Source organism: Thalia democratica, unplaced genomic scaffold (assembly GCF_965202585.1).
Source record: "Thalia democratica unplaced genomic scaffold, ktThaDemo2.hap1.1 HAP1_SCAFFOLD_386, whole genome shotgun sequence".
NCBI lineage: Eukaryota > Metazoa > Chordata > Thaliacea > Salpida > Salpidae > Thalia > Thalia democratica.
In genome coordinates, this window is record NW_028139456.1 from 61,336 (window position 1) to 73,374 (window position 12,039).

The 12,039-nt window shown below is 24.6% G+C and overlaps 1 protein-coding gene across 1 annotated transcript; it reads right to left on the bottom strand.

Moving 5' to 3' along the window:
• Nucleotides 1-6,894: 6,894 nt before the first annotated feature.
• Nucleotides 6,895-10,358, bottom strand: LOC145846276 (retroviral integration site protein Fli-1 homolog; the record flags this gene model as incomplete). Its single annotated transcript, XM_082953154.1, has 7 exons — nt 6,895-7,034; nt 7,170-7,402; nt 8,071-8,179; nt 8,587-8,688; nt 9,011-9,112; nt 9,476-9,646; nt 10,140-10,358. Coding segments are annotated over 7 exons (1,076 nt in total), but the record flags the coding sequence as incomplete, so codon positions are not given.
• Between the last annotated feature and the right edge of the window lie 1,681 nt (nt 10,359-12,039).

Sequence of the window (12,039 nt, forward strand, 5' to 3'; positions counted from 1 at the left end):
ACTTTATGTTTTTCCCTGCCTAGCTTTAAATCAGCGTAAAGAATAGTGTATTTTTAAAAAGTTTTACTTGGTCATTTACATTGCATCTTGAGTGTAATATTTTTGTTTACAGTTTTGTTATTATTTAGTTACAATTAACAGCCTAAGATAAAAACTTGTAAACTTTTATTTTCTTTTCTAAATATATTAACTTATTATTGCATAAGTTATTTTAACGAATATTAGTATAACTAAATTGTATTTGTATTATTTTCCAAATATTTTACTTTAGTTTAATTTATATCAAACTTACTTATATCATCACAACTCTTTTTATATGCTCTATTATTATAATTTGCTTGATATTTTGTCGTATAATGTTTACCTTTCTTATAAACTTATAAATTTAATTCTTAAATTATAAAATGTGTTGAAGTTTACTTGCAAAATATGAAAAAACCTAAGGAAAAATAAAAAATATAACAAAGAATATCTTTACTTTACTGATTTTTATGCGCATTAACAAAACATTTTGAGATTTTTGTTTTAACAAAAAGTATTAAAGCGAAAAAAAAACATTTTTTTAAATATTGGATTGAATCACTTTCTATTACAAGAAATTTGCGTTATTGTAATGATTAAATATATTTATTATTTCATAAATTTATTTTACAAACTAAGTATCGGTCAAAGAACTCGTCAGTTCTTGAATAAATCTTATTCAAATAGAATGATTAAATGATTGAATGTAATGATTAAGTGGTTGATGGTGGTGTAAAATGGAAAGGTCCAAAATTCCATCAGGCACCGAAGTCTGTTTTTATGAGTGTTGTTAGATGTCTGTAAGATTACTGAATATATGGTTCGGCTGGGCAAGATGTAAAACTTAAATAAGCTTTATTTATAATGTACAAGATAAAGACTTTTTTCATTTCACAAACATCTATTCAGTTAAATTTTTGTTATAAATTTAAAAACGTATGAGAAGTAACATCAATTGTTTAATTAAGTATAACATTAACTTGTATGAGAACACTTTACTGTTTTTCAATAACTGTTTTTGTGTCTACAATCTTTTTGTTTTCTGAACACAATAAGTTTAATCAAAAGCAATGTAGTTTAAGAAAAAAGGCAAACTAAAGTTAATTAAAAAATTTTAAACTTAAACTTGGTTAAGGATCTATGCAAACAAAAACAAAAATTAAGTTAACTAAATATATTAGTAATTTTTATATTGATTTCTTGGTGGTTTTGTTTTTTTAAAAACTTTTTAATTAGAATTTAGGAAGAAACAATTAATATAGAACTCTCAAGTATTTAAACGAAAAAGTATATTTTTTAATAATATGTTTTTTATATTTTTTTTTTAAGTTTTAGATTAATTACCACTAATGTTTTTGTCTTTTAATTAATTGTCTATTTAAGTTTTAATGATATCTAAATTTTTTTAGTTCCATAAAAAAAACTCAATAGGTAAATGAAAATATATTTTAACAGTTTTTTGAAAATCGAAGTTATTAAAGTTTATATATTTTAATGAACAGTATAGTTTAACTTTGAAAATTGAAAATAATTTGACTTTTATATAGTTTTTGTTTTGAATTTGGAAGTTTTTGAACAATTATTTTTGTATATCTTCTAATATTTTTCTATTTCTGTATAATTTAAATAAAGCATTTTTTAAAATCAGAAGATCAAAAGTAAACATGATCAAATCAATATGATTCGGTGTTTGGCAAACTATGGCCCGCGATCTTGTAAATTTGGCCCCGCTAAACCTTTAACTTAGATTGAAAATTTGTGCTACAGTAATCATTTTTAGGTTTAAAAGGATATGGTTTTGAGATTGAATATGGGTTTTTTAAGCTACGAAAGTGTAATCAAATGTCTACATTCAAAGCATAGTTCACTACATTCTTGGACGGGGTCAAAGTTGCTATGTTTTTTTATTTTTGTTTGCTAACTTGTTTTAGAAGAGTGGTGAGAGTTATATATTGAATTGAATAAAATTGACAAAATGCTTAATCCGATTGCTTTTGTATTTGCTGCGTGTGGCCGGGTAACCTATTTGTATTTATATTAAGTATAAATTTTTTCTTAAACATTTCCTTTTACATTTTCCTTAGTTACAACTAAATAACTTCGTTCTACTACTTTGATAGCTTTTTTATGACTTGACTTAACCCTCAGCGACATTATTTTACTCTTATAAATGAAAGGTTTGAAATTATTCCTTAAAGCTACTAGAGTTTAAAAAAATTAAATAATTAATTCACGTTTAAAGATATAATTACATACTATATAATCTTAAAGACTTGTTATCAGAAAATACTTACGTTTCGTTTTCTTTTGAATTTGTGTTTACCTTGGATATATAGATTTTATCTTGAGGAAAAATGTGATGAGGGTATAATATGGTTAGATTAGAATTGTAGTCTAAATATTATTTTTAACTTTTTAATACCATATTTTTGAATAAAACATACGTCATTAAAAATATAATCTAAAAGAGATTGATAAAGTATTTTTGTACAGTACATTTTAGTCTAAAGACCTGGTTAAACGAGAAGATTTTAGTTCATCAAGCGCATACTATAAAAAATTAGTTTAAGTGTAACCACTTCGGTAAATTAATAAAACAAGTGATTTAGTAATAAGTTGTTCATATAGGTTTCTACTATAAATAAAATATTTTGTTTTGGTTTGTTAAAAATAAATTTATGATCTTAATATTTTTAATTTAATTTTTTTAATAATTAACATTAGTGTATCGGTTTAGTTTTATTCTTCACCTACTTATACAAAAAAAAAATAAATGTGCGTTTTTACTAAGTTAAAAAATAACAACATGTAAACAAAAACAAACATAGTAAATTTTTTTAAATAACATCGACAACAATTATTAACCACTTAAGAGAAACAACTGTTTACATAAGAAAATAATGCTTGCTTAAAACTGATATCATCTTATACTTATAATAGAGTTAACAAAAAACAAGTAATACTTGAGAATATTTTCCTGTATAAATAGTGTTACAGTCATTTATATATAAAAAAATTGCAATTGTCTAATCGCAAGTTTGTACACGTACAATAATTAAAAAAATATATAATTTCTTGATGACTTTGCACCTATAAACTTAAATCAGTCATTTAAGTTTATTTGACACTTTTTTGTATAACTGTTTCAACGTTTTGTTTCGAAAAACTGAATACTCTTGTTTAGAACAGTCAATATAAATAGTGCAATCGTTTTTAGTTTTCATGTAGCTAACTAAATATTTGAGTGCTTCAATTGCTGCATCTTTTCGTTCATTTGGAAGTGTCTTTACCATACCATCAAGGTCAAGATCTGTCACTCGATTTTCCGTAGCTGCATTAGAATTTATATCAGCACGAATTTTTCTTGCAGGATTTGCTTTGGTTTTGAATTTTGATTCAGATTTCTTAACATTACCTTTTACTTTCAAAACCACATTTGAATTGGATTTAGCTAATATTTTTCGGGCATATTTTTTTCTTGTTATTTTACCGACATCAGCTGTAATGTTATTTTCATCTTCATGCGGAATAAAGTCAAATGATATAGTCAGATTATTTTTATTTTCAATGAAATTAATTAATTCAAAGAGCTCTTTAATTTCATCATATCTGCTAACTGGAACAACATCTTCTAGATCATTACTAATAAGCGGAATGTTTACAGAATTTATATGTTCTTCTGTATCGTCAGATTTTTCAGAAAAGTCCTCTTCTAGACCAGATTTTCTGTTAGGTATTTGTAGATCATAAGGTTTTCCTGATAACTTTTCTTCCTCTGAAAAGATCAAGTAACGAATTTCATTCCACATCTTTTCAGCATCCTTATAAAGCTCTGAATGTTTATTTGGTAACATTGCAGTTTTATATTCAGGATCTTGAATTGAAAATCCATCCATTCTGTCAAGCAGTCGATAGAACTTTCTGTCGGAAATTGCAGCAAATATTTGATTAGATTTTTCGTTAGAAGTTGTAGCGAATATTTGGTTTGATTGGTTGCGCTGCTCCTTCGAAGACATTTAGACGAGTTTCAGCTTACTTAAGAAAAAAACAAGATACTGTATAAATGCTTAGGTTAATAGTATATGTTTATAAATAAATATAAATACTTAAGTATAAAAACTTTTTAAGACAACTAAGAAGTATAAAAACGTAGAGATACTGTGATGATAATCGAGTATTGAACTTTTTTAGTAAACAATTAAAACTGAATGCTCTAAATTTTAAACACTATTTAACATTTTATTAAAACATTAAGTTTATCAACTCAAATTTATAACAGGACGTTTTAAATTTTCCTAGTGATTATGTGAACATATTTTGTTAGCAAACAAAATGAACTGTTTTGTAAATTATATTAGTCGTGGAAATACTTTCAAACCATGTAAAACTAGAAATGTTTTAAGCTAAGAACTAGTTTATGTGTTAATTTTTTTCTTGATTAGTTATCTGCACTAAAATCAAAAAATTTAAAATTAGATTAGATTTTTATTTTTAACTATTTTATTTTCAATTGATTACAAAAAACAAAATTATACAGCAAACAAAATTTATTTTTATACTTTTTATTAAAACAGTTTAAAATTTAATTTTTACAGACAAAAAATTATGCATTGACCATTTAAGAAATAAAAATGAACATTTAACTGATTATATTAACTTTTTATGTTTAATTTTAGTATGACATTAACATAATTAACCTAACTGACTTTTAACTAAGAACAACTAGTAAACTTGCCTTATAAAACGTTTAACTTTAAAATGACTAAATGTGATTTAATAATACATGTAATAAGGATTAAGTTTATACTGCGCTATAGAATTTTACTTTAAGGATGCAAGGCTTCAAAAAAAAGGTGATACCTCTTAGAATAAAATTTACAACTTATTTCATGTGAATTAAATTAATTTTTATATAGAGTAAATTGTTTTTAGTTTTAGAATAAGTTCTGTAGCAAACTTTTAAGTATGTAAACGAAAAAATGATAAGGTTGTTTTTAAAACTTATGTTCAAGTTAAATAAAGAAAACCATGCTAAAAATATTTAAAGAAAATATTTTTTTGTCGTTTAAGGAAAATGCAAAAATTCCAGCGAAGTTTTAGTAGGTAACTTACTTTTTTTTTTTTTTATCTTTTATAAGTTGAAAATTGAGTATCTTAAACGCTTTCCCACATTTTTGAAAAAAGCGTAAAATTTAAACGTTTTACTTTTTGCGCACAAAATAACGTTTAATATTAACATAACGTTATTAACAAAATAAGTTATAATATTGTTTAAAACACATTACTAAACTTTAGTTGTTTTATATAGCATCCTAAAGCTTTAATTATCATTATAAATACAATTTTAGAAATTGTACAAAATACTTATTATGACTTATCAACAATGCTTTAATGGTATACTGTGTAATAAAAGTTTGAAAATATTGGACACAACTGGTCTAACAAACACAACGTTACTACCAAAAAATAGACCAAAGGAATATAGAACCAACTAAAAAGGGCTAGCTTATTGAATAATATGTAACAAATATAAACTCAAGTAAGTAATAAAATAAAGAAAAATATTTTGTATAAATACCAATGTTTTAATTTAGAGTAATAAAATATTATTAACTTTCATTGAAAATGTTAGTATATGCTATAAAGGCAGACAGTCATAGAAAATAAAATACTATATTTATTTATTTGTTACCTGTCTAAGACGTTAAAATGTGTACAATAGGTGTACGACTCGACAATTTATAGACTTTTTTGTACACCAAGATCTAGAACCAAACAATATGAGCGCTTTTTTTATTCGATAAATATCATGTTTTAGAAGTACTATATATTTGTTTTTCAGCAAAAGGGTAAGCTCATTTTTAATACTAGGAACCGTTTCGTTTTTATTACTTGGCAATAAAAAGTTTATTACTAAGTGTTTTAATAAACATATCTATTTTAGATTTTTGTTAATAAATAAGTCTTTTTTTTTCCACAAGCTTAATTACTTTTTTTTTCTTTTGTAATCATTTGATATTTATTTTCAAACTATATTTTACATAACTATTATCAAGCAACCTGTATAACGTATTTAATAACTATCGAAACTTATGTTAAACTGTATTTTATAACAAAACAATTAGATAGAGAGACTTAAACAGAAACAACAAAAAAACTTTCTTAAGTTTAATAACAATTTGCATAAAAATCAAGTAACTATGTATAATGAAGAGTATCTAAAATAATTAAGAGTATTCAACATATTAAGCGTTTCATACTTTCATTTCTAACATACTTTTTGGCAAAAATTAAAATCATGAATCAAATGATCTACATCAACGATATATTTAACTTCAACATAAATATAACATATTATCAAGTGAAATATAAACGTAATGAAAAATATTTTATAAAATCCAAATACATTAGTTAGTTGTGGATACATGTCTAAAATACGAGTAGTGCATATACATCATGGTTGTAACAAAAGAATAAACTTAAAGCAACTAACGTTCTTGAAACAAGTTCAAATATAACAAGTTTATTTTTTTAACTGATGTATATAAATATAAGTAAGTAATTATCAGGACTATAACTTAGAAGTGTATTTATTATAAAAGTTAAAATAAGTTTTTAATTTATATATAGCAATTCTGTTTATTACCGAATTTAATTCTTTATCTATAAAATAAAAAAAAAATGACTTTTTTATTTTGAAGTTTATTAAATTAATGAAATTGAATTTACTTATAAGCGTAAAATGTATTAAAGGAAATAAATTGACTATACGTAAAATAACCGTAAAATATATACGTAAAAATAAAACAAGTTTTTCTCAATTAAACTAGTTGTCAATAAAGTATAAATTTTCAAAAATTCTTTTCAAAATATTCAACTAAATTGATTGTAGAATGAAGTTGCTGGTACTGATTGTAAAATATGCTGTCCCTGATCAATACCTCCTACTTGACTGTCACTTCCTACTCTAGGGAAATTCCCGTATGGGCCTTGAAAGTCATTTGATCTAACGCCTATTGAAATTTTCGTTGTTTATTGCAAATCGTAGTATTTAAAAAATTCCATTATTTTAAGTTGCAAACAATATTTAAATAAAACGATACAAAAAGAAAAGTCTACAACATAAAGTTGTGCTTATTTTTACTTACCTGCAAACATACTGCTTCTATTATGACCTTGAGAGCTCGCTAATAAAGACTGCTTGGCAAACTCATGATAGTTGTAAGCATTAATAAACGGGTAATTATGCATGTGATCATCATTGTGTTGGTTACTAGTATTCCCACCAACAAAAGGTAGCATAGTTATTGTGTTGAAATTGAATTTGTATGTGTACCGCTTTCTAGTTACTTTTGACATTATGCCTTTGTCGTAGTAGTATCTTAGTATATAATATCTTAGTAAGAACATTTTCAAGTTATGCTTTAAGAACTATAAATTGTAGATATATACATTTCTTTAAAGTTCGAGATTTTAATTTGTTAGACAATGACATAGGCATAACTAACTTTTGTAGTTTTAATTATCAGAGTCAGATTGAAATTAAAATGAAAAGAACACAACTCGCCGGTAGTCCTTACGTTCTTAGACAGGTTAATAAAAAATTTAAGTCTTTAAATTAATTTTGGTAAACATTTTTAGGCAAAATCAATATCTAAATTTTGTTTTCTGAATTAACACAATTTTAACTGTTTTTTAGATTATCATAAAACTTATAAATAAACGAATGTAAGCACTTTTGTATTTTTTTACAATTAGAATTTTTTTGAAAAATAAAATGCGTACTTATTTATTTGTTTACCTACCTATTAACGTTTTTTATTTGAGGAAACATTTTATCTTTGATAATACTAACCAGTTATGCAAGCTTAAAAAGAATTAAATAAAACTTATTAAAATTTCACACTTAAGTATTTAGGCAGCAGCAAAAATTAATATAAAATAAAAGTTAATAAACTTATTTAAGAAAAATTTTAATTTGAAAAGAAAATAACAATTTATTTTTAACACAACGATATTTACTACAACAATGACGTTTCAATTGGTTACCTCAGAGCCCTGCTCAACTTTTCATAATTCATATTGGGTTTGTTCTTCTTCTCTCCCCATCTTTTGGCAACGTCCTCGCGATCATGTATCTTGAATTCCCCATCCATACCTATAAAACTTAATGAAATAAAAACAATACAAACGTTTAGATTAGATTAAAAATGGAAACATTAGGGTCATGTATCTTGTATTGTCGGTACATTTGTTTTTAGCTGGTAGGCTAAAAAAATAAAGTATAGTATAGACTTCTAAACAACTTATTCAGAAGAGAAACGTACATAATAAGTGTTTATTCGAAAAGAAAATCACTGTAGATTATAAAGTTCATAAAAATACGATTTATGTCGCATAGATTTTTATGGAGTTAGTAAATAAAAAATGGTCACTTAAATAAATGTACAAAAATACGTAGATTTTTATAGACCATTTAAAGCAATAGATGAAAAGATAGACGAATTTATCAAAATTGTATAAAAACTTGTAAATAATATAAGTTAGTAAACATGAAATTTTTACCTTCCCAAGCTATAGAAGACAAATTAGATGGATCACTTAAAAGTTCCAGTAAAAATTGCCACAGTTGAATTTGAGCATTTCCTGGATTGCTAAATCTTTTAACTGTTTAATAATATTATTTATGTTTTTTGTGCAAATCAATCAATATAAACAATATACTCTATCATATCTATAAAGTTTAAAGTATAGTTTATTAAATTCAGTTAGAGTTTTTAGTTTTAAAAGAAAAAATAAATATTAAGTATCTAATTATTTTTCATGCTTCTATTAATATATAAATTTCGTTTTATTATATACACCGTATTTATTCGAAAAAGTCAAAGTAGTTTTAACGTAAAAAAATCGATTTTTGCATCAAAAATTTTTTAATTAGTCAAAAAGTTTAAATATTTTTAAAATATTAATTATTGATGATCAAACATACCAGTGTCCCGGAATTTAGTGTAAGCATCAACTTCCAATTCACCAAAAAGTATTTTATTTGACAAATTTGCTGAACTACATTTTGTTTGTTGAACGGTATTATCTGTTTTAAGAAAAATATCAAATGGTTTCTGTACATGTATTTCTTGTATTTAAATTTTTACATTGGTGCAACTCCACTTGTTTAATAAATACAAAATAAACAGTTTTTAGAATACTTGTATTATACCAATTTTAGAAAAACAAACCTAGAGTAACCTAACTAGGCACTATGGATATCAAATGTGGTTATAAGTTGTGTTAAATAAATATGGAAGGTAATTTGTAGTTTAAACACTAGTTGATAAACAAAACTTTTATAACTCAGAACTCTACTGTGCATTAAAAATTAATAAGTTTGTTAAAGACACATACGAAAGATGCGAATTGTTAATTATTACTTAAAGTTGTTTTATAAAACACTAACTGTAGTTTCCACTTAAACCCCTGCTTCTCGCTATAGCATCTTGGTAACTACTAAGGGAATTTCCCGTGTTTGAAGTTGGTGTGAATGCGCTACATCGTCGCCCACCTAGACCTTGAGGTTGTGAGTCTGCAAGTGATGGATTAGGAAAGCTTTGTTCTTTGGTTGTTTTATCTGAAAAAAGTAAAATTTCGTTGCTTGTAAAATAAAGAGCATATTAGACTAAAAGTTAAAACTATACATTTTTTGTAAATTTTCTAGTGTATATAGTTGTACGCTACAAATATTTAGTTTGTACAGTTATGAGTATTAAGTTATTTGAAAATTTCGTTTAATGTCCCACAGTTTTACTGATTTCTAAAACAAAAAGACATTTTTTCTTTAAATTTGTTTTTTAATGTGTAGTAATAATGAAATAAAAAGCAATAAAAATAATGAATGGAAGTTAACCTTTTTTAAGTTGTACTTACATTAAAAGTATTATAATCAATTGTTTTGTTTTTAATTTTTAATAAAAAAATATATAATATATAATTTATCTAAATTACTTAGTCTAAATACATCTCTGTTATTCGTTAAAATTTTTCTTTTGGCTATTTGTAGTAATTTTCGCTATTACCAAAATAACCTCAAAAACCCTAAAAAATTGAATGAAACTATCACTTACTTATTTTCTCAACTCCTCTCAAAAAGTTCAGATGTTCGATGAATATTTTAGCCGCCTTCTCATCTTTTGTAATATCAATAAAATCATCTTTTGTCAATTCGCACAAACTATCCCCGACAAAACCCTCAAACAATTCTGACGTCATATTACGTAGATCGTACTCCACAATGACCCAATCAACCCACGCTCTGACGTGTTCCTCGCTCCACTGTTTCGGTTCTGTGTGAAGAAAGCTTAGATATAGCTTGATTTAAAGATTTTGTAAACTATAAAAGTCGTTAGGTCACAGGTTCTAATTGGCTACCGTTTTGTTTTAAAGGAGATTTTTTATTAAGCTTGATCTTACTTGATCTAAGGCTTTTAGTTTCCTGCACTCAATTCCAAGTTAAGGTGCATAAAGATTTAATGAACGAATTGATACCATTTACAAACACTAGTTTTATATAAATTTAAGCTATGACAACTACTTTTTTGAAATAAGAAAGTTATTTTTAACATTTTACATCGATTTTTTTCAATTACTTGAAGTAATTTGAGCTTTAATTTAAGTACCTATTTGTATAAAAGTACTTTATTGTCTCTGTAGTGTTTGTTGCATTTTACATATTTTATTATTTTTAGTTCATATGTGTAATCTGCTGAATTATTTTTTACATCTGAACAACAACTTTGTAAATGCAGCTGATTTTTTTGTTAAACTTTTAACATTTTATTTTAAAAAACATTTAATTAAATTTGTAGCAAAATAACAGGACTTTTGTAATTCAAATCTAAATGATTTTTTTAAAATACAGCTAAGCTCTTATTAAACACAAGAATTATATTTTAAAAAATTAAAAGTTTCATAACAACTTTTTTTTTATAGCCAATCATGACTTATAACAAATGTAGTATTAAAAGTATGTTCGTTTTCATTGAACATAAAACTTTTGCTGTCATTATAGAAAGCACATAGTTATTTCAAGATGCAAGGTAGACTCTTCAAATAACTAACAGAAAAGTTTTGTTCACTATGATTTATCATACGTCTAACTTCAAGTAATTTAGATGAATGTATCTCTGATATAATAGTAAAAAGCTGTAAAATATGTGAATGCTTGAGAAAAACTATATAAAAACGTTAATTAAATTATTGAGTAGTTGTTTTCATTTAATTTATCTAAAAATTAACTTATTTGTTTTAGATAATTTAAATAAAGGATGATACAAAGGTTTGTTTACAGTATAAATAGACAATGAAAAAACTAATAAAGGTCCTTTAAAAAAGCAATTTACACAATTTTTTTTGTAGCATTTGTCAAAATTTTCTTGCAAGCTACTACTTTAAACTTAAAAAAATTTAACTTTTTTAATAAATCAAATAGATTAAAATTAATTGACATAACTACACAAAAACATGCTTTTAATGAAAAATATATAATACATAGACAAATATAACTAAACTAAACGTTTAAAAACGTTGATAAACATTAAAAAGTTTTAAGTGCTACAAGTTATATAAAAAAAAAATTTTAAGGTAGTTGCTATCTAGTACATAACAATAAACTAGACTTTTTTTTCATTTTTTTTTAAACATTCTATGTCTTCTAAAATCTAATAAGAATATTTGAAAGAGACTGTACATTTTTTTTCAAGTAATTGTTAAATCATAAATGTATATAAATTTAAAATTTAGACATAGCTTTATGTAATTTAGTATTTTCAATCAGATTTTTACGTTGCTCTTTCTGAAAGTTTGTCACATTCTCTAGATCGGACTCTAGTTGTTTATTTACAAACAATGGTGTTAAATGTGGTTAAAGGTACTGAGATTTCAAACAAAGGTAAAGTGTAAAAAACTATTAAGTTAGCATAGTTTGATAAAACGTTTAGTTGCAAGTTGTGAACAACTTCTTTTATC